The sequence below is a fragment of the Antedon mediterranea genome, chromosome 1 (genome assembly GCF_964355755.1).
Source record: "Antedon mediterranea chromosome 1, ecAntMedi1.1, whole genome shotgun sequence".
Lineage (NCBI taxonomy): Eukaryota > Metazoa > Echinodermata > Crinoidea > Comatulida > Antedonidae > Antedon > Antedon mediterranea.
Window position 1 is genome coordinate 36955260 of NC_092670.1, and position 25292 is coordinate 36980551.

General features: G+C 31.8%; 1 protein-coding gene across 2 annotated transcripts; it reads left to right on the top strand.

Moving 5' to 3' along the window:
* Positions 1 to 2743: 2743 nt before the first annotated feature.
* Positions 2744 to 23529, top strand: LOC140052732 (CMP-N-acetylneuraminate-beta-galactosamide-alpha-2,3-sialyltransferase 1-like). 2 transcript variants are annotated; one of them, XM_072098453.1, is made up of 8 exons: positions 2744 to 2791; positions 3363 to 3916; positions 5450 to 5621; positions 7292 to 7451; positions 8309 to 8417; positions 14290 to 14396; positions 15615 to 15730; positions 21088 to 23529. In XM_072098453.1, the coding sequence occupies exons 2-8, from the start codon at positions 3434 to 3436 to the stop codon at positions 21300 to 21302; spliced, it is 1362 nt and encodes a 453-aa protein (XP_071954554.1). In that variant the 5' UTR covers positions 2744 to 2791; positions 3363 to 3433; the 3' UTR covers positions 21303 to 23529. The 2 variants fall into 2 exon arrangements, with proteins under 2 accessions (XP_071954554.1, XP_071954545.1); XM_072098444.1 differs by having other exon boundaries at positions 19283 to 21225.
* The last annotated feature ends 1763 nt before the right edge of the window (positions 23530 to 25292 follow it).

Sequence of the window (25292 nt, forward strand, 5' to 3'; positions counted from 1 at the left end):
TAACAAGTTTTCCGATTTTACATTCCAAAATTGTAATAGAATTATATTAATAAATAATTAATTTCTTTATTTAATAAATTTTATAACGAATAGCTTAAAGGTGTGTCAGTATATTGTAGGCCTAATACATTCTCAAATTGGGGGACACAGTGGAGTAACGACTATGAGTGCTTACTGGCTAAACCCAGGGGCCCCGGAGCTGGGGCAGTGCCCAGCGGAAAAAGAAATTAAAATATGTCGAAAAGGGCCAGAGGCCTCCAGCGTTGGAGGGCCACTTAGGGTTCCTAAACCAGTCTAGGGCCTCATGCCTCTGCGTTACGCCATCCACTGGGGGAACGTCTTGATCGTCAAAATCACGCGGCGTATTTTTTGCCGACGTCGTAGGTACGTATGCGATGCAGAAATCATGACATTCATTGTATCCGTTGTTTGTTCGATCGTTTAACCTTTAGCGGCGTAACGGCCATTGGGAGTGCGAGGACGGAGATAAACGGTGTACAAAACTGTCCTCTCTCTTTAATAAATTATCAATTGATAACAAAAATTGATGGATTCATATATAAGGCGGGTCGGGGCAGGAGGTTATAATTGACACGATGGAGATAAACGCTGTACAAGGAAAACGTTATTCGACCTCGATGATCTGTCCTCTTCCTTAATCAATATTATTGTAATGGTTTGAATTTGTATAGCGCAAAACAAAAATAGTCTCTATGCGCTGTTTAAGTGTAAAATGAAAGAAAGTGTTATTGTTAAATAAACAAGGAAAACTAATCCTAATAAACCGAACAAATTGATGACCAAGACAACAGAAAAAAAGTCCGAAAACAGAGTCTCAGATCACCACACTATTTCACTAACTTGTCAAGACAAGCTAGCTATTTATTAGTCACAAGTGTCATAATGATGAAATAATGACAACAATAAAATGAATAAAATATAATGCATATAATAAATTCACCGTCACACAGAACGACGTCAAAGTGAGTCTTCAAGTGAGCTTTGAAGATCGAAACGTCAGATATAGATGTAGCACCGTTTTACATATGGTCCTGTTTATAGAAAATAAAAGTTTAATAACATGCATACACATTCTTTATTAACAATACAAAAAGAAATATATATAAATCTAAAGGAAAAATACTAAAATGACAATGCTGTGGGTATCAGTGGTTGGATCTCAATGGAGATACAAAATAAAATAAGCATTGAAAAAATGACAATGCTCTGTGGGTATCAGTGGCTAGATCTCAATGGAGATATAAAATAAGCACTGAAAAAATGACACAATGCTGTGGGTATCAGTGGCTGGATCTCAATGGAGATACAAAATAAAATAAGCATTGAAAAAATGACAATGCTCTGTGGGTGTATCAGTGGCTGGATCTCAATGGAGATACAAAATAAGCGAAAAGCCAAATCAAAACGATAAAGTAAAACAGCCAGAAAAGTTAGCAGAGCTTTCTGGCAACACCAGCCCTTCATCAGTGCAAGTGAAAGTACTTGGACAAGATATATAGATATATCAGCTAAGCGCTGCCTGAGTGGACAGGATATATTAGGCCTATGTACATTTACGATAAAAGAATTGAAAATACAAAAAGGAATAAAACAAATTAGTAATTGACCTAAACAGCACGACGGATACCACCTCTGCCGATTGATTATTGGCACATAATGCCGGGATGAAGGCCGGTTATTGCATAGAGATATTATAGTGAACACTTTAATATCTCTATGGTTATTGGCATCTTGGCTGGGCGGAATTATCAGTACTGTAGTATTATAAATCACAGTTTGTGAAGAAGCGACCTCGCCGCGGATAATCCAACTGGCTTGTGGTAGTACGGTTTATAGAATTTACTTAATTAATTATATATTCTGTTTTACGGTGCAAACTATCAAACACAATAACGATTAATCGATATTATTTTGTTTTACGGTGTAAATTATCAACACGTGATCAACACATAATAATTTTACACTTGTCGCGTTAATAAATAAGTTTTTGCTTATAAAATGATTCTATTGATGATAATTATGATGACAACAGCTGGTTATCCAATATATGTTCGAAACTAATAAAGTAATGTATCGACAAAATTGACAATTCAATTTTTATGAACAAAACATATCACGTTGTGTGGTATAAAAAAGTTGGAATTGGTAATTATATTATAATAATAAGGTTTTTCATAGTTATTTTAATTGTTAGTGTACGTAATAGGCTACAGGAGGTACGGTAAAAACAATTAAGATTGTATAGCGCCGCTATTGGTAAAACCTCGTACAGTATCTTAGATTACCGTTTTTAGTATTCGAATATTTAAACGCCCCGCTATGAATAAACGCCTACTTTGAATAAACGTAATTATTAGTCCTACAACATTTCTATTTGTAGTAGAATTTATTGATTTACATGATTTCTACTACAATACAAATACAAACAAGAAACGGTGATAACATTGTTAGGCCCACTGTATTTTTTAAACTTGGGGTATTCATTTTTGGTTATACTGTTACCATATACACTAAAAAAAAAGAAACGCCTCCCCTTCGAATAAACTCCCGCCTCCCTAAACACCCTGCTCCACTCAGAACAATAAAATCCCCCGGGCGTTTATTCGAATAAATGCGTAGGCCTACTAACTGCTGCTCGCTACTCGATTTAATAAAACTTTTTTGCATAGTTTTGACGGTAGAGGGAGCAATTCGTAAAATTTTTAATACACTTTTTCTATCGCATACACGTCGTCGCAACACAACAACTCGAAGATTTTGTTGTTTTCTTGTAAGTTTTCTTGTTTTCTAATAATTGTTTGTTTATAAAATATATTAATTAATATAATAATATTGTTCTCTTTATTTCCTGTTAATTGTATGTGGAAATGTTTTACAACTTCTTGTGTTAAACCTTTCACGACTCATGCACATGCCCAGACCAGGCCTAGGCCTACCTAGGCCTACTTACTAGGTAGCTAGGCCTACATTCCACCAGTACCCGTGCACTAATTAGGCTAGAGGGTACAGTAGGAAGGGACTAGGCCTAGTCATGGCATAGGCTTGACCCTGGTTGGGGCTAGAATCCTAATAGTAAGCCTAGTAGTTACTTCTGGAATAAAAAGTAAAGGAAAGGGATTTGAATTTTCTTGATTGATTGATATGATAATTATTGACCTCATGTTTAATTTATTAATATTAGAAAATTATTCTCCTAGCTAGCTAGGCTACAACTTTTAAGTGTGATTCTGTGAAACCTCTGTCTGTGCAATGGACTGGTGGTGCAAGAGATTGACTTTTGTAATCAGTTTAGTCATGACATAGAAAGTGATGATCCATTTTGTTGATTTTTGTCATTTCAGAAGTTGCAATAATGAATTCCAGTTTTTGTTGATGAGTTTTCCAAGAATTGAAGACAAACTAATTTTTAAAGATGTTTTCTCGAATGCTGACAAGATCTCGGACACGGATACCAGCGATTATTTTATTTTTTATAATTCTATATGTTTTTGTAAATTTAATAAGTAATAATTGGACTGCAATGTTCCCCATTGGACATCATTCAAACAAAGCAGAAAAAGCCAACATTTTATACAGAAAAAATAATCAGAATCAAGACGGGCAGCTGAATGAAATCTCCATACTTTTAGCAAAAATTAACGAAAGATTAAATATACAAGATCTTTATAATCAATCGCAAATATCTAATAATAGGCCAATTAATGATAATAATAATACAGCTGTTAAGACTGTAAAGAAATTTAACATTTTCGCATCAAACAAAGTTAAAGAAATTAAAAAATTGCCACCTGATCTCAAAACACTTTTAGAAGAGCCTAAGGACAAACCACCACCGTATGCAAAAGTGAATGCTTCGTTCCTTCCATTTTTAAAAGATAAAAACTATATTCCATCGGTAAGTAACGTTTTGTTTATCAGTAATTGAATACAGGCGACACTTTTGAAACCCTATAAAATATCCATATACAGATTAGGTTGGCCATAGTGTTTTAAAAGAAATATTTTAACTCTGATACCCTTGTAACAAGTTGTAACCATGTTTGCATAGTGCTATAAACAAGTAAAACAAGAGGACAGTGTTTTTGTTGCGAGTTCTTACTGCACGCCCGTGTATTGCCCTGGTATTAACTGGCCAATCATAGTAATCAAATAGCGTGCAACTAATTCGTTCCTCCCGAGATTTCACAAGGTTTGCAAACGTGTGTGAAAACAGAATAAGTCGAGAGATCAAACCTGGTTACAACTTCTTTAATACAAGTAACAATTTATACAGATGTGAAAAGGAAATTAGTGTTCGTTTCATGGGAAAATGCATAGAGTTAAAAATAAGAACTTTTTTCATGGGAAAGTCAAGTGAACGGGAATTCTATGATTAGGTAGATTTCACAGTTTTATTATATTAATTTAAATGGAATGTCATTTGAAATGTCATAATAATAATAATATAAAAATTATATTATATTCTGTGTCAACTGTATTTACTTACTTATAATTAGATGTGTTTACTTCTTACAGTATAACATAGGTTTGGATATGCAATAAATTAGCATAAATCACATAGCAAAATTATATTATGTTCTGTGTCAACTGTCCTTTAATTGCAGTACATTTCAATTAAATGTGTTTACTGCTTATAACATGGGTTTGAAGACGAAATGAATTAGCTAAAATCAATATCGCCTGCTGCAGTTTCCATTCAGTATCTCAAATTATTGTTTGATATTGATTTTCTTTCAAGTTGCTGTCTTCTTGTACATTCTCATTCTTTCAGCCAATATTATTGTTTCCTTATTCATTGTTGACACAAGATTTTTGCTTTTCAGAATCTTTTATAAGAAAGCACAGTAATCCTTACCCTGTTTCTTTTTATCAATCTCAATGTATACAGTATTAAAACATTCAGTTCATCATAATTGATTTTCAAATATTGGATAATCACTAATATAGGCATAATTGTGACTACATGTGATTATTATTATTTTATTATACACAACAATTATTTATATAAATTTTTATAATTTTATTTATTTTAAAGAAGTACAGTATTGTCCCCCAAAATCATGAAAAAAAATATTATAATCAGACTTTAAATAAATTCTCCAATTTTAATGAAATTAATGACTTCCATAGAAAAAAAAAACCAAAAAAAAAATATGATTTAATTTCCAATATTTCAAAAGCAAAATAAACAGTTAAATTTAAACCAAAATTCTGACAGCCAATATGGAATTTTTTTGCTTAAAAGTTTAGTTTTTTCAGGTAAAAATTTGTTTGCCCATCAAAGTGAATAACTTCTATGTGACAATGACATTAAAATAGCATATTATTCAACAAAAATATTTAACAAACTCTTTTTTTAAGAGGGGGACCTATAATAAATAATATAACTTTTAAAATAATTAATATGTTTTTGTTTTTTTTTGCTTAGACTTGTCCTAAAACGGTCTTACAAATTACAAAATATTCCAGTTGGTTTCGGGATCGGTTTATTCCGGACATAAAACTGTTTATGGATGCAGAGGACGTGAATGACTTCACTAACTTTTACAAGTTGGCGCATTATCGTTCTCCATTTGGGTTTCGGTCTGTTACGAGAGAAGGTTTGTATTTTTCGTCGTTAGGTAATTTCCCGATTGATCGTAATCAAAACGGTACTGTGCTTAGTCTACTAGCGTTAGTATAGTCGTTATCTCGGGACCGTTGTATGGCCACCACCAGGTAGGCTTACTTCATCAAGGCTTCTATGAATGGATGTACTGGTTGGGAGCAGGAACGCTAGTAGACCAAACCCAGTACCGTTTTTGATTACGATCATGTGGGAAATTACCTCACAAGGTTTGCATTTTTTCAATCTTTACCAGAATGACGAGCAGTGACGTAACACAGGGAGCAAAGTCCCCTTTGTTTAACTCTTCTAAAGCGTGGTTCCAACGAGAGACGCAGTGCAAGGACGTACGCGTAAACGCAAGCGAGTTGACAAATGACAAGCCACTGTTCGAATAATTCATCCCTTGTAATTGGTCGTTGCATTACGTCCTTGCGTTGCGTCGCTAGTGGGAACCAAGCTTAAGGGGTGCGCCAATGCTACAGTAGGTAATTGGATTGGGCTGCTCATAATCTAGGGCCCCTGAGTTTAGCCAGTGAGCATTCATAGCCGTTATGCCAGTGATGGCGAGATGTTATGTTGTTTTTAACTATATAATATTAATAAACATCATAATCAATGTAATCCCTTATGGTCATTGACGTACTTTAATGACATGTTCCTAAACACGTTTTACACTTTGTAAATCTAAATTGATTTTTCAGTATCAACATTTTTAATTAGTATACAGTACTATTATCAATGTTAATCTTTGTACTTATGTTATCATGTACAGATAATTATTCAAGTTGAACCCATACAAGTATGACATGAGAATAATGACAGTTATATATTGTGATGTGCTATAAGTCCTCAATCATTATTCACTAGTGTAATATTTTCTTTTTGATGGAGCAACCTTTTTTATTTGTTTTTCTTGATAGACATTCTGCATGTTATATAGGATTCTTATAAGTAAATAAATAAATACATTTAAATTAATACTATTGTGTATATTATAATGCTAAAAATAAAATAAATTAAAACCTTGATAAATATATTTAAAATACTAGTGACCTAATTAATGATACTTTGTTCTGATAAAATGAATGAAGAAATGATCTATTTTTTATGACATTGCAATATTGTTCTATTGGATAAATTTTAATAATTAATGTACAGCTTATTTTTTTTTTTTATGCATATTGTCAATTTTTCTGTATTTTTTTCTCTGTAATGTTTAAATTTTTTATTATATGTACTACAATAATTTCAGACTTGTTCTGCTTTTTGTAATGTTTTTTATATACCTAAATAAATAAAGAAATAATTCCTATATACTAGCCCATCCATACATGCCAGTTGTTGACGAGAAAACAAATTATCACAATTTTGGTTGTAATCTAATAAACTAAATTGATTGCATTTTTGTCAAGACCGTTTCATTTAATAATATCCTGGTTATGTGCATTATGAGAAAGGCCTTTTATGTCTCATCAATGGATACAAACTGAGGATTTTTACTCCAAGAGATTTTTAATTTAATTACCAGTTTGTGGTCCATGGGCTATTGTATTTTTATTGTATTGTATTATTATGTATATTAGTTAAAGTACTTTGTATCTGTACATTTGATTACGAAATAAAGAATAAATAAATGAATTTAATAATCACTATCTCTTGCAGTTCTCGGAAATATTCTAAACAATCCAAATTTCACCAATCCATTGTTACAACTACGAGATAGCACGCAGAAGTGTGTAAGTTGTGCCGTCGTCGGGTGTGGTGGAATACTAAATGGCTCGAAAGCAGGTGCGGAGATCGACAGTCATGATGTTGTGTTCAGGTAAAAAAGTGTAGTGATTAGTAAAACTGATGACGCACCCAAAAATCCACAATACATTTCTTTATATTCTTCAACATGATTGTAAAAACACTTTGTTGTACATGCCTTGTCTCTGGAGGCGTGTTATTTTATTGTTATTTTTTACTGGGTAACCCCTTCAGACAAAGACTGGTCTCCCAAAAGGCCCAGTCATGATCAGTGGCTGTAGTACACCGGGATAATCCCCTACACATCTCGAAGATGTACTATGTGTGAGTGTGATCACTCACTTAACAGTAACAGTAATAAAATTACCCTGAGATGTGTGATTTACAACACAGTTAAATTTAATTAACTTCTATCTACACACTACAGTAAGATACAAACAGCACACCCAGCACCACCACCGTTTTCAAAAAATGGCCCTAGTTGGTGAAGAAGTGAATGGCACTAAACAGTAGATTCATTAATATGACGGCGACCCAGAGTCGTGGGTCCAAGTCCTCTCTGAAGTCAGGAATTCTAATTTCCAATTCTTTAACCCGCATATTCAAACCATAAACAATTTCCAGTGTATGATAAGATAATAATTCATACATTTTTTAATTCAAAATTTGGTATGATAATTTATGTTTAAGCATTCACTTCACAAAAACAGTCAGATTTTATTACTCTTCACAAAAAATAGACGATATTTAATGACAGAATTTTATTGTATTAATAATAATTTTATTTTTTGTTACTTATCCTTATTGAAATGCAAATTGAAAAAAAACAAAATTCAATGTAATTGAAATAGATTGAAATTCCGAATATTTTGCTTAATATATGCAGATCTATGTTTTTGATCACATGTTACAATTTGTCTTTGATTTTAGACTTAATCGAGCTAAATCAAGTGGACGTTTCGCTAAAGATGTTGGCAGAAAAACCACTTTTTACACCTTCTTTCCAGAATCTCAACATATAGCCGATGTTGAGGATAAGGTACTTAACAAAATTATTGCAATTACCGACAAAAATAAGAGCGTAATAAACTTCAGAGATAACCTTAAGGCCAATTCAGACAACATTGTACGACAAGGCCCAATGAAAAGTCCTGACTTGTCGGCGCTGTCTGAGTTGAATCCCGACGAGTTGTTTTGAAATAGTGTCGGCCATAAGTTTAGGTTGCCGGAAGAACTTTAAACATGTTTAGTTTTTTTCCCGGCGAGACGACTCGTACATCGGGCCTCGTTGTACTACACCGTCTGAGTTGGCCTTTATACAATCTGGTACCGGTTCCTAAATTACGAAACGTCCAAAACCTGAATGATATAAGCATGGACAGATGCTTGTCATGCTCTATATACCTCATTTCTTTATTAGTTCAATGTGAAATTTCATCTGTGCATGATTTTGATTTTGATTTTGAAATAATATTGATTTGTACTTTCATTAAACTTTAATTCATTATGTGCTGTTTCGACTGATGGGTCATTCACAAGATTGATTAAATCACAGGCTAATTAAAGATGTATGGTCCCCCTGAAAAAATAGTTATTTAAATTTTTGTTGTTGAATATGACATTTTAATTTCACATAATTATGCATTTTGACCAAAAATTAGATCGAAAAAAAAAATGATTTACCTGAAAAAATTGTAATTTAAAGCAAAATATAGTTAAATTGGCTGCCAGCCAATGGATTTTTGGTTGAATTTAACTATTTATTTTGTCATTTTATAAGGGAAAACTTTTTTTACTTTTTTTTTTCTACAAAAGTGATTAACTTCATTAAAACTACAAAATTACCTTTTCAAAGTCTGATTTAACTAATCTTCATTTTTCATGTTTTTCGGGGACAATACATCTTGAATAAATCATAGGTTAAGAATTTTGATTTGGTGTCAAATCCTGAAATTAAAAATTAATATTACGCTATTCTAGTTTTATCGAATTTACTGTGTGAACTACACCGGAGTAAGATTAAATACTACTCCTCATCAAAGAGTTCTAACATCAGAACTATGGAGCCAGTGATTCTTAAACTATTGCCGATATATTTTTATAGCAATTTTAACTAATTTTTAGTCATTTGTAATATATTTCATTTCAGTCCTTGACTATCGTTTTGTAATATATATTTATATACCGAATAAATAAATAAATAAATAAATATCATAACCGCTCAGACCCTCAGTCTGAATGCGCAATAAAGCCATTTCGTAGTTAGTGATAATCGAGTAGAATAATTACTGGTGTGACCGGTGGCGCTGTTTTTATGTTGTTACTTGTAGCTGTATATTGAATTTTAAAATGTTGACTTTTTAGATCATTAGCAGCAGTATACTAATTCTTTTTTTTTTCTTTTTTTTTTTAAATTTCTTTTTCTTTTTTTTTTATTAGTACAGTATACTAATTACATGCATAAAGCTTTATCATGATGTGATAATCAACACTACCTCACCCTCCGTCTTTGTACCATATATTCAATAGAAATTTGTTCCTTTTTTCGTCCACCACAGAGAAAGTGGCTATGAGCGCTCACTGACTAACCCCAGGATCCTCAGAGCTTAAGGGAGTCCCAGAGTATGAGCAGCCCCAATGCAACTACCTTGCATTGGAGGGCCCTTGCCTCATGCGTTATGCCACTGCACAGAGATGAGATTCCGTATAAATTTATTATCTCGTCATAGTACTGTATATTTATTTTGTTGTCCATCTAGTGTCTGTACATGTAGTAGTTGCACTTAATAATGAGAAATCAACGCACTAATTCTAAAGGATGTCGACGTGTGCTTCACTAGTATCATATTATTTAAAAGGTATATTTACTGAATGATGCATGTGTGCTGAAGATGGTGATGCTCGGTGGCCTATCACATAATGTACATGCTTAAAGTTGTATCTATGGTATCTAGGTTAAATTAAAGCATGCGGTTATTAATTATTATTATTAATTACTTTATTTTTGTTCCGATTGGAATTGAAATGCATTATAGTGATGTGATTTTGAGTTTAATAGCATGAGTTTTAAGTTACTGCATTGGTTGTATAGAATATATATAGGTTGTATTCTAGTATATGACATGGTTTCTGGAAACATGTATTAACATTTCTGCAGTACTCTGTCTACACTACCAAACTAGTTTGACAAAGAAGTGTGGGGTGCTCAAATATGGTAGTGACATGCTTAAATATGGTAGTGATATGACCTCATCATGTCCATATATTGGCGCATCATATTTTTTTTGTCGCATAAAGATTGATAGTGTAGACAGAGCTTAGAAGACTTCAGCAATGGTTTACTAAATTATGAATGTAACCTATTTGAACTTGTTTAACCATGAAGCCCACAGGTAATGTACATGTGGTCTAATTCTAATGATTTATATAACTCTCTCTGGCATTTTAGGTCACAAGCATTTTATAGCATGCCCATCAGTAATGGGACTATCCATTGTGAGATTTGCTACATGATCCATTGTATACGTTAACCAGTGTCTAGGTTTAACAATTACTATATTATGCTATAATAATGCATTTATATGCATGATATACCATGCACTGCATACATTGTTAAAGAATATACAGTATTCAATGCTCATGAGAATTTATTGTTGTGATTGATGATCTCAAAAAACCAAATTCTAAAGTAAATATTAGTTGTTGAACTTGAGTAAAGCTCTGTACAACACTATCCAACTAGTCTGACAAAAAAAAGTGTGAATTATAGTATTGATATGCTCAAATATGGTAGTGATATGCCCAAATATGGTAGTGATATGATATCATCATGTCCATATTACAATATTATTTTTCAAAATTCTATATTACTTCATCAAATAGGTTTACAACTCCCAGGGTGTAAGATATAGTATAACATTCTCTATTTTATTATTAAGCAGGGACTATCAAGTATTAAATATATAATTGTTTTTAGGATCAGGTTTTTGATTGGATTTGGGGTTTGAGCATGCCCAGTCCGAGTTTCCAAATACCCATTTTTTAACCATAGTAAACAATAAGCTACCGCATGGTAACCGTTTCCTAATGATTCCGTTCTCTTGAATATAACTGCCTAAAGAAGCGGCACGAAAAAAACAAATCCATTTCATGGCTTGATCAATTTTCTTTTCACATCTGATTCATCCAATAACCCAGGTTGCATTTATTTACACTTTTTTATTACGATACTAAAATTATGCATTAATGTCCCAAGTATCCAGATTTATACTGCAAGTGTAAAGCTCTGTCTACACTATCAAATGTTATGTGACAAAAAAGCATGTGATGTTCCCATATATGGACATGATGACCACTACCGTATTTGGGCATATCACTACCATATTTGGCCACATAACACTTTTTTTTGGTTAAATTATAGTTTGATAGTGTAGACAAGGCTTAATGAAATTTAAATAAATAAATTTAAAAAAATTTGTTTTGAAATGACAAGTTACAACTGCACTATGCATTTGTTTATCTATGTTTGACGTCATAGACTATTAGTTGGTAATCAAGGCTGTTATTAATAAACACAAAAAAATTAATAATAGTAAAAGAATAATGATTACATATTTTGATAATCAGAACACTGAGTTTATATTTTAATAATTGTTACTATAGTAATAGTACAGTATTTATGTATTGTTTGTATTAACCACAACATGTACAGGCAATATCCGTTATATTTTAAAAGCTTTATTGCTTAATGCGGCATTGCTTAGTGACACTGCTTTTAACGAATAAAGTATTTCAGAGCTAGGCAGTACTCGGTATTGGTGAACTGATTAATTTCAACATGGTGTTTTATTTGTCACTTGCGCAAGAGTAATAACTGTCAAAATTCAATCAAATTAATTGGCGAGATTGTAGATCTATTTCAAATTTAATTTCTCGGTTTGTCAAGTCTTGAAATACCATCTGAAAAAAAAACTGTTTAAATATGTTGATTTTGATTACTATAAGAAAGTAATTGCAAAGACTGGTTGCTATGAATGTATCACATTTCTATAGTATAATAGTAAAAATACTAACAGTCTGGTTAGAAATTGTCTTTTCTCTCCTACAACAATAGATGTACTTACAACAAGTAAAATTATAGAATGCCCCCATTGTCCTCTATGTTAAGTACTCCAATGGAATCTACAGTAAAGCTCTGTCTACACTATCAAACTTGATGTGACAAAAAAAAATGTGATGTGCCCATATATGGACATGATAATGTCATATCACTACAATATTTGGGCATAATAATTAATACTACCTTATTTAGGCACATCAAACTAATTTGATAGTGTAGACAGAGCTTAATTCTTTATCTTAATTTGATTGTACTACTGTATATTACAAGTTTTGTTTTTTTAACTGCGTTGAATAAACTGATTTTTATGATCAGATTATACAATTAATGAATGATGTTAAATGGAGAGAATATTTCACGAATTGAAAGATTGAATGTTAATACATATGAATGGCATGTACTTACATTGATTTTTTAAATTTTTTTTTAAATAGTGGAATTTTGTAAATTTTACAAAAACTACATTTAAATACGTTTATATTGACTTCTATTACTTTACTAATAGTGTGTGTTCAGTATTATTATTATTGTCATGAGACTTTTGTCTTTTGTTGAAATTACTGTAATTCCACATTGAAATGTCTTGGTAGTCATGCGTATACATTTTTAGCAAATTTACTGCATTTTTTTAAATAACAATAACAATAAAAAACTTACATTATTTTTAGATCCTTTCCTGTTTATTCTAAGAAACGAAAAATAAGAAACAGAAAATTGTATTAATTTTATAATATTTTCTTTCTCTTTTAATCCTTTACCTTGTCTATTTTCAAATTCTTTTCTTTTATTCATCACAGTTTTTATTTTTTTTTCATCATTTTCCATTATGTTAATGACACATGTTATATTACTTATTAGTATTGATTACAACATGTTATGATGCTGTCATGTAAAAAATCAATTATACGTACACGCTTTGTCGTTTTAAAGTGAATATTATATATGCTATAAATTGATCTGATAAAAGATTAACGATCTGTGTTGTTGATAGCAACAGTATATTTTATTCTCGTTATGGCCCGTACTGATGACATAATTTGTCTACCATGTTGACAGGGAAGGTAGAAAGGGGTTAAATTTAACATGCAACTGACCCTCTCCTTTCAAATTTTTGCTATACAGTCAACTCTCCCAATACCGGACACCTTTGGGCTAGCCAAATATGTCTGGTTTTCCTGAAAGTCTGGTATTCGGAATGTGTTTCAATGGTAAAAAGAAATTTGTGATTGTTTGGAACTTGAGAAAAGTCTGGTATTGGGAGAGTTTCCAGTTTTCAGAGAGTATATTGGTAGAGTCGACCGTCTGTATTCACAATAACCTGATTCTTGGCACTGTATCTAAATGTGGCCAATACCATAAGTCAATTCTGTGATACAGCATCTCATGTGTTTATCCTGTATCAGGATAACCCTTAACCTTCCATGATACAGGCAGTACAATAGGATACACATGATATGTTGTATTACGGAATTTGCCTATGATATAGCACTAAGTCAGAAACTGATTCTCAGTAGACTTACTGGTGTAATTTGCAACCTTATTGAGTAGTGTGAAAGTATGGTTGTAATTTGCAGAGGTTGTGGTCTTTAAGATGACTTTTCACCTTATAGTCGGGTCAAAATATGAAAATATAGGGCTTGTATATATTATATATAATATTGTCCTTAGAAAAAATCCTGACATGTGACGGGACTTGAATGAATCTATTGTAATAGCATTTGTCATATTTGTATACTAATTATATGTGTTATTGTGTTATACCTTGAAATATCAATGTTTTTCTTTTCTATAGGATGTATCTATAATGTATGCTACTTTCAAATCTTATGATTTTAATTACATTGCAAACATCATCAACAGTGAAGCTCCACCTCCTTTTCTATCAAAGGGGAAGTCATAGTAAGTGTCATAATACAAATTGTACACATATTTTGCTTAAAGCTATGTCTACACTATCAAAGTTTATTTGACAAAAAACAAGGCCATATACATGACTGCAGTCGTGCTCAAATTTGAGTTGGTGTTTACCGACCAATTGACCGACATAGTGAGCTGCGTTTGCACGTGATTAAAAATGTGATGTGCCCATAAATGGACATGATGATATCACTACCATATTTAGGCATATCACTATCATATTTGGGCACAATTTTTGTCAAACTAGTTTGATAGTGTAGACAGAGCTTTATAGATTAGATATGAAGGGATTCATGTACACTGAAAACTCTATTTGAGAATACAGTACATTTGTACTCTAAAGCAAGTATTGCAGAAGAAATAGCCCATAGCTTAGTAGAACTTGTAGATATGTTAGCCTGATTATCTTTCTATTCCCAGCGTACATTAGGTGTTGAATGAAAGTGAGACTGTGTCAATTATTCACAATTTGCCAATAAATTATCCATCTACTGTAACAAGATTGACATTTGATCTTGTTTGCAATCTAAAACTCTACATTCGTCACTCTCGAATCTCTTGTTTTTTGGTAGCCCAAAGGACTACTTCGCAAAATGTGTTATTTATCCAGCCAGCCATATTGCAGTAGCCCATGTGTCTTTTACTAGACCACATGTTATTTTGAAGCCCGATTTTATTTAAGTAGATAAAATACTATTTTAGTAACCCAATTTCCATTTTAGTAGCCGAAATGCCATTTTCGTAGCCCAATTACCATTTGAGTAGCCCAATTGCCATTTTAGTATCCCAATTACCATTTAAATATACCAATTGCCATTTTAGTGTCCCAATTGCCATTTTAGTAGCCCAATTGCCATTTTACTAGCCCAATTGCCATTTTACTAGCCCAATTGCCATTTTAGTAGCCCAATTGTCATTTTAGTAGCCCAATTGCCATTTTAGTAGCCCAATTGCCATTTTACTAGCCCAATTGCCATTTTAGTGTCCCAATTGTCATTTTAGTAGCCCAATTGCCATTTTACTAGCCCATTGCCATTTTAGTATCCCAATTACCATTTTAGTAGCCCAATTGCCATTTCAGTGTCCCAATTGCCATTTTAGTAGCCAAATTGCCATTTTATTAGCCCAATTGCCATTTTTCTAACAAACAAGTTTGAAGAAATGTAAGTTTAATGCTGCGATCAATTTATTTCATTTCAGCAAGATAAGACGGCCAGCTGGTATCAGTATTGACCGGCTGAAATTGATACATCCTGACTTCTTTCGTTACACTTTCACACGATACCTAGACGAAAAATCACACCGACCAACTACAGGTAAGACAATCTATAAATACTGCAGTAATTTGCAAATACTGCAAAAGCAATGGTTGCTGTACCAAAAACACAGTTTGAGATTTAATAGAAATGTACAGTACCTACAGTGAAATAAATTTAATAAATATTAAGGTACTGTACATACAACATAGTCATAAAGGAACTAACATAGACTATAACCAAATTGCTTACTCCAGTAGAACAGTTTATTTATATTAACTATAGCATGTTAATACCCAATTGACAGAAAGAACAAAAAGAGTATATGATATACATACACTACTGTATTAGTAATGCTAGACTGGATTAGAATCCCAGCTATTGAAGGCTTATGATATGTCTTTTCAGCAAATAATCCATCATCTATTCCTTTTACTGTACGCACATATTCACCCCATTTCAATACAAAGCTACCATTACACTGTATGACAAGTATTCATATCTTTAGTATCCCATTCACCACCTTCAGTCAGTCATTGAGATTTTAGTAATTTTTTACAAAATTATTCGAGTGCCAATATTTAAAGATGTATTGTCCCTTTGACTAATTCCAAAAAAATTAAAAATATTAGATTTCGAAAAAAGGTGGGTCATTTTGAAGTATCATAATAGTTATTAACTATCACCAAAAATTTTTCGGGAAAAAAAAAAAATTAACTGAAATACAGACAATTTTTTGTTAAAAAAATAACTTTGACTTCCAGTCAAAGTTTTCAATCAAAACATATCCCATAATGAAACGCGCTTGTTTGGCTACTCTGTATGCATAATCATAAAACTTCCTCATGATCTGTGTGAAAATACCTTCTTAACCGTGACGAGTTGTAAACAATCCTAATTTAGCATATGCATAATGCGTACTCATGGTTTGAAATCTTTGTTTACTTTCGCTCGTGACGATTTTCCAGATGAAATGTAATCAAGCTAATTTACCTGTTAATTACGTAAACTTGTTGTTTTTGGCTCAAATTTTCGACTTAAAGTGAATAACTTTAATATTACTTTGATATGGCCACTTTAAATTTAGAATATTTTGACCTTCATTTTTTCGTGTTTCAAGGGACAATACATCTTTAACATTACTGTTGAATAATCCAATAAAAATTTGTTGTATCAGACAGATTTTACATTATTTATAAAAGACTTACAGTAAAATATTCCAATAGGGTTGGTGAACATCAGTCCAAAATACGCAGAATTTTTTCCAAAATACGTCAAGTTGAGGGCGCTATACTAATCCAAAATACGCGAGTCTTTCCAAAATACGTCAAGTTGAGGGCGCTTTTCATTTTCCAAAATACGCGAATTGTCCAAAATACGTCAACTTGAGGGCGCTATTCATTTTTAAAGACAAGGTAGCTAAAGCAAAAACATCCTCAAGTAGTATTATCTAGGTAAAAAGAATGTTTAGACATTGTGTCGGGCCAATTTAGAGCGTTTACTTTTCATAAAAATTTAAGATAATTATTATAGTTCTATTTGAGTATCATAATAATGTTACATTTTAGCATCACAGGCATAGAATAACTCAAAACCGCCCGGTGATATACTGAAATTTAATTAATTAATCTGAAACGATAACGATGAGGAAATCTGTGAGAATGAGAAAAAGTCATTAGACCACTGGGGCTTTCATTGGATTAGTTCAAACCCGATTGGATAGCGACTCTTTATATTATCGGCGTTGTACGGCGGAAAAGCACTAGTCCCTTAATTGTACGCACGCGCACCAGGATCAAATTGATACGCCCTCATCTTATATATATAATTATATATATATATATATATATATATATATATATATTTATTTCGAAAAATAACTCCAAACTAGTCACCTCATTTTTCCCCTTCTCGTATTAATCATTTCATTTCAGGTATTTTTTAACAATAAAACACCCTAAAGTAAATGTAATCATATGTATATAATATACATATATATATATATATATATATATTGCCGTTTTTGCGTAAAAAACAATTACTTACTACTTATATAACCAAATATTAATATTATTTGAAAAGTTTTAACAATAATGGTTTTTAATTATTACTTACTTTTCATAAGGATTGAAGATGATATTATAGTTCAGTTTGAGGATTTAACTATGGGTATTTTGCCGACGTTTTCGTGTAAAAAATAATTACTTTACTTTTTCCAACCAATTATTGATATTATTTTAATTACAATACCATATGCTTTTTAATTATATAAAATATGAAATAACTATTATGTTAAGTTTTCAGATTAGGTAACTTGTATTAGACCATAAGTACATTAAATTGAAAGCGATGTTGGTCTGTCGAGCTCGGGAAAAATATCAATTTTGTAGATCACCAAATATATAACACATACCTATGACTATACTTGTACATGCTGTTTTTGTAGCCGGTTTATGCCTCATTTAAACAAGCTACGTCTGGCAATGAAATCGTACATCGTTCAGACATTATTAATGTATATTATAGGCACTGTCTATTGACTGATGTTGGCACATATTTGTTTTTATTCAGTAATAAATAATAATTGGCTACTCTATGGCATTTTATTTACAAAAAAATCTGCCTTCCAATAATTTCATTTATAACTAAAATGTCCTTGTTTGTTTTAGTCTAAGAAACTTTTTTTTAATACATTAAACTCTCAATATGATATGGTATTTTGGAAGAAAGTTGACGTATTTTGGAAAATTACTAGCAGTCTCAAATTGACGTATTTTGGACAAATCGCGTATTTTGGAAAATGAATAGCGCCCTCAATTTGACGTATTTTGGACAATCACGTATTTTGGAAAATGAAAAGCGCCCTCAAGTCGACGTATTTTGGAAAGACTCGCGTATTTTGGATTAGTATAGCGCCCTCAACTTGACGTATTTTGGAAAAAATTCTGCGTATTTTGGACTGATGTTCACCAACCCGACTCAAATATTCATGATATCCTATTCCTTATTGAGTGGGTTGATGTGAACAAGTTCCTAGTAAATATTGTTTTACTTATTTGATTACCAATATTTGGTCCTTTCTATAATACTATAGAGACTCCAATCGTGATTTTAGCCCTTCAGTTATGCATTGAAATTGATATTTTTTGCACATAAGATAAGATGCACTTTCAACTACAAGACATCATTTTTTTTTTACACATTACCGGTACTTACTTTGATTATCTTAACAAATAATATAATTTTTATCATTTACATCATGGTAGGTGCTCTTATTGTGATTTTAGCTCTTCAGTTATGCATTGAAATTGATATTTTTTGCACATAAGATAAGATGCACTTTCAACTACAAGACATAAATTTTTTTTTTTATACATTACTGTACTTACTTTGATTATCTTAACAAATAATATAATTTTTATCATTTACATCATGGTAGGTGCTCCAATCGTGATTTTAGCCCTTCAGTTATGCATTGAAATTTATATTTTTTGCACATAAGATAAGATGCACTTTCAACTACAAGACATAATTTTTTTTTTTTATACATTACTGTACTTACTTTGATTATCTTAACAAATAATATAATTTTTATCATTTACATCATGGTAGGTGCTCTTATCGTGATTTTAGCCCTTCAGTTATGCGATGAAGTTGATATTTACGGATATGGGTATGATCCTAGATTCACCATGCATTACTACGACAAGAAATTTGTTGTTCACACCGATAGATCCACGGCCTCACATGACATAGACAATGAACGCGTTCTTTGGAAGAAACTGCATGAAGAGGGTGTTCTTAGATTTTTTAAACGAGATATGTAAAATAGAATTTTAACAAAACTAACAAATATCATTTCAACGTAGAAATCATACAGTCAGCTCTCCCAAACTGCTCACCTTAGAAACCAGACACTATTTCATAAACTGTATTTTGAACACCTGGACTTTCCAGAATACATTATGGACAAGTCAAATGCAGTGTTCTCGAAATATAGAAAAAAATCCCGGACAATTTATTTATTTTATTCTAAGTCTACTGACAAAGGTAAAAACGGTAGCCTCCACAAAAAAGTTGATAAGCCAGGTACCAAATCTTAAACGTACGATTGTATCAAATCTAGATACCAAAATGTCAAATTGTTGTATTTCTCAACACACCCTACTACTATAAAAGTATTTATCTTATGTTATGTTATATTATTTATTGCAACAATAGCTTGTTACAAGCAGTTTCTTCTGAAATATTTGCTGATAAACTTGGCTTCAGCTTGAGAACACTGCAATGAAAGATATTCAGTTTTTGGAGTTGTTGACTGTATCATTTTACCCCACCTTACAACTTGATTTTAATATTTGCTTTAGAATTATAATTTTTAATATTTATTCATACATCACCTCACTTTATTGTAGTTTCTGTGTTGGTATTATAGTGATTCACTGTCTAATCATTTTTAAAAAAAATCACAATAATATTAATTAAAAAAATTTAAATTTAAAAATTGACATTTTCCCTTTAACCTCTAACCCTAATACTTTATCTTTTTCTTGTTTTTCTTTCTGCAATACTGTAAATATTTTTAGCTTCTCCTGTTTATATGTATTTTATTTTTCTGTATCAGTAGTTGTAGATGCAAATAAAGTTAATTTTTGTATTTAGTTATTTTTTTTACCATTTTATTTATGTCTGATTCTTAGATTCCTGACCTTCATTACTTTTTGACCTTATATCTTACACCCTTCCCGTACCCCACCGCCAACAACCTATGACCTGGGTCTCCGCTGCTTTATTTCAATTATAAGGTAGTGGGTTTATCAATTTTACCGGCCTAGTATTATGGAATGTGATTATGAGATTCACATTTAGCATTTCTTAACTGTGCAATGCAACAACACATTTTTATGTGAGAAGTTCTTTTGCCAAACCATTGGCACACCCATTATATTTGTTATAGTCAGGAAGTTCATGCTCTACCTATCCTTTAAAGATGTATTGTCCCCCTAAAAAAAAATTCTTGTTATTTTTTTGTTGAATATGCCATTTTAATGTGACCTCATAGTTCCATTATTACCAAAAATTTAAACGAAAAAAAATGCATTTACCCAAAAAACTGTAATTGAAAGCAAAAAATAGTCAAATTGGCTGCCAGCTAATGGGCTTTTAGTTGAATTTAACCATTTATTTTGTCATTTTATAAGTGAAAACATTAATTTTTTCCGTTTTTTTCCTACGGAAAAACTACAAAATAATATATTCAAAGTCTGATTTTATTAATCTTTATTTTTCATGTTTTTGGGGGACAATACATCTTTAATCAGTATTGTACACAGTACATAAAATTACTAACAACCATTTTTGTGTGTGTTTATCTTTATCATTAAGCTTCACCTTTTTTCGCTCTGCTTTCGCATTAGGCGCACTTGTCGTCATCCTTGCTCTCCAAGTCTGCGACGAGGTTAACATATACGGCTTCGGATACGACTCACGGTTCACCATGCATTATTACGATACGCAATTTGTCGGCCACACGGACAAATCCACAGCGTTACACGACGTGGATAACGAACGAGAGTTATGGAAGAAGCTACACGACGAAGGCATAATTAGATTCTTTAAGAGGGACATTTAGATTTGATAGATAGAGAGACAATATAGCCGATAATAAAAATAGTCAATAATACAGTATCTGGATTATTATCCGAATAAGTGTTGCACACAAAAACAAAAAAAAAAGAAAACTTTATAATGTATCGCTAATGATTTTAACATTTTCCAAATTTTGCTAAAGGCACATAATTCTCCAAATAAACACTAATATTTTACATTGCCTATAATGACATATTAACAATATATTATACAATAGGAAATGCATACTTGTGTGCTTTGTGAGTGCTTTGTTTTCTGAGGCAAGGTTCGATTGATAATTGATTTTATGAATTAATGAATGCACTGTTTGCACAGCATTTATTGTCCAGAAAATATTAAATTAGAAATTAGTTTGACTATTAGAAAAAAGTGACGCCCTAAAACCCTGAAAATAGAAATTTGTATTTTGTACAATACATTCTGAAATAATTGCATTAGACATTTGTGTTTTGTACAATACATTCTGAAATAATTGCAAAAGAAATTTGTATTTTTTACAATACATTCTGAAATAATTGCAAAAGATAGGTCAAACACACAAAGATAATTCAAATTACCTCTATCGTGGTCTAAATTGGAAGATTATATAATGACTGACGGAACAGGATGCTCAAGGTGTTGGGGACGCCGTGATCGTTACATCAAGGCAATCTAACAGAATGCTGAGCTTCGTATATTAAAAGGTTTATCTGTGGCTGCGACACAAACAGTTCCACGCCCACTAACAGACACCGCACTTGTGAGAATATTTACATGATATACAGTACTGTATGTATGTCGCAGCCAGACATAAGATTAAAGGACTGTTACGAGTTCCTATCTTGGCAAGCGAGCTCAGTGCCCCGTTGTTAGATTACCTTGTTTAAATGTGGTGGTCATCATCATGTTATGATCATTCCCTATAGGGATTTGGCTTGGTGTAGGAACAGGTGCAGAGTAAATCATCATCCTTGCTTGTTGACTTTTGCACAGTGTTGGTGGTAGGATTGCACTTGCTAGCTTGCTATGCATCATTTAACTTGAGAGGATAAGAAATATTTAATGATAAAGGCAAGAGTAAGCATAAAGTAACCAACTTCGACGTTGACATAACCAATTATTAGTTTGTTTGAATTTCTGATCTGAAAGAATTGATAAAAACACCCTCAACTTTGAAATGTTTCATCATGTTTTGAACTCCTTAAAAAAAAGACCAAAGAAAAAAATAATGCTTACTATACTTATATGCAGATTGGTATTTCATTTATTTAACATTTTGATACAGCCATAAAAAATTAAAATTATCTATAGACGAAATAGAATTAATAAATGCTTTTTTTTCTCTCAAGTTCTTCTATAGTAAGAATTCTACTATCACGGTTATAGGCGTACTTTTGTACTTTTGTAATCTCGCACTACTTTTCTGTTTTCAACCCATTCTTTATAACTTAGAAATCCTACATGGAAATCTCCTTCACACACAGTTACTGAATATTTTAGAATAGTAAGGCAAAGTTATATTCTGAGAATAATTTTATTTTTGATAGATAAGTATTTGAAATATATACTCAGGAGTGATTTATTCTAAAGTTGTCAATAATTGAATGGTATAATTTTATGTTTTATTATGTCAAGTTTTAGTACCAAGCCTAAAGTGAGGACTTGTGGTAGTTTTAAGAAATTGTTCTGAGGTAAAAAATGTTTGGTATAACAATAACTTTTTCGGTGGTGGTTATATACTGTAAGAAAGACAATTTTTTGTATAACCAACCATACAGTATAACATTGTACAAAATGGTAATGGGATAAGTATAACTGAATGTTCCATTTATTGTTTACAGATGGTCACCACAAGGATATTCTTTATATGTTAAGTTCTGTTTACACTATTAAACTACAAAACAACAAAACAAAAGTGTGCCCAAATATGGTAGTGATATGCATAAATATGGTAATGATATGACATCATCATGTCTATATATGGACACATCACATAAGGTTTGATAGTGTAGACAGAGCTTTAAAAAATGTTAAAACATGCAGAAGAATGTAAGATACAGGCTAATATATCCTTATTCAGCATTAGGCCTATAAAGTAAAATTAATAATGTTTATAGGCAAACACAAAATTAGTAAATAAGTCGATAGGTTTTCTAACTTTAAAGGTATTTTTTCTCAAGTTTAACTAAAAATCAAAGTACTACACGGTATATGAATATTTTTAATAAAATTTATGTAAATAAATGTTAGTTTTAATTATTATGTGCAGTTAAAACTTCAATTCACCCCTGCGTTTATATATATATATATATATATATATTTAAAAACATTACAATCCAAAAAAAAAAGAGTTAGTTTCCACTATGATGCAACGCAAGGACGTACGCGCAACGCAAGTAATTTGACCAATCACAACTGAGTGTTTGATGATCCGTCGCTTGTGATTGGGAACCAATCTTAGAAAGTTAAGCGCCATATATACATATAAAAAACTAAATAAGAAATAAAACACACGAATACATTATTTTTTTTTTAATCTTGCCGACCGTAAATCACAAAACATTGCGCAGGGAAGGAATTGATAAAAAAAAATAATATAAATTTAACCATGGATTAACGAATAGAATTTAACCAAATTCAACTCTATAGTTTCCGGGACAGCGCTAATTGTGGAATTTTATTTCGTTTTTAGTATAAATCTACTGTGTATTGTTTATAGGGGGCGACATACTTGAAAAAAATGACTCTGGATTACGACTACCTACATTTGTCGTATTCGATTGGGAACTTTCGTTGTCAATGTAAAGATTCGTTGAGTACTTTTTGTATTCGAATTGTAAATTTGTGCTCAACAGAAAGTCATTCGAATAGAAAACGTTGACAACGAAAGCTTTTTCGTTAAGAACAATCTCAACGCTCAAAATACTCCGTTAAAGAAGTACTCAACGGAAAAACTACTCAACGGTCGGTACACTCGAATATTGACTACACCTACTGTACCTTATCATCTGCCATTTGGCAGGTCCGTGACAGTCTTCTTTCTCCATACTTTAGTGCTTCTTCTTTTAGTTCCGAATATGTATTTTTATTTTTTAATTTATCAAGCATAGAAATACTTTTTCTTTCTCTTCTTGTTTTTACCTTTGCTGTGAATTGAATTGTAAAAGGCGGGTAACTGTCCCTTGTTATCTGGGCACGACGATGATTAATTTTGTCGTATGAATGCTGAACCCACAAATCTCCCCTTTTAACAACATTTTATGCCCTCCAAGAATCTTTCAGTACCCGTATTTTACTTGGTTCTAAACTGTATTTACAGATATATTTTTGTAACATTTTTAATTGAATATGGTAATAATAGTTGTTCCATGTAATAGAGATTACTTTGACCAAAAATAATTAACCTGAAAAAGCTGTAAAAAGTCAAAAATTGAATGCCAGCAAATGTGTTTTTCCAAGAAGTTACAGTAACAGCTGTAATTGGTCTATTGTCTCAAAATTGTAAGCGGGCATTGGATGTGGCTCCTTAGGGATCCCCTTATGAATATGCATAATAATACAGACATAGACAGTCACATAGATTAAATAGGTTATGCCAGTTCTTTGGCTAATAAATGTTAGCTTTATGAATCTGGAGCCCTCAGTTTGCAACCCTTCGACTCTATTGGTTTTTATTGCAACTGCATTGCAACCATCATAGTTATAATAATAATAATATAACAATACAATAGCAATATCATCAGTACCACTATTTAATCGCCTAAAGGCCCATTTACACTAGGACGACAACGATCGACGATAAATTGACAAATATTTTTTATACATAAAACAAACGAAATATAAAAACTATAGGATAATCATTTATGCTGTCTTTGATGAAAATTATATTTTCACACGTCCAATCAAATGACGTCGATTGGAATTTAAAAAATATTATTTTTATCAAAGACGGCATAAATGATTATCCTATAGTTCTAGAACGAAAACCATTCTA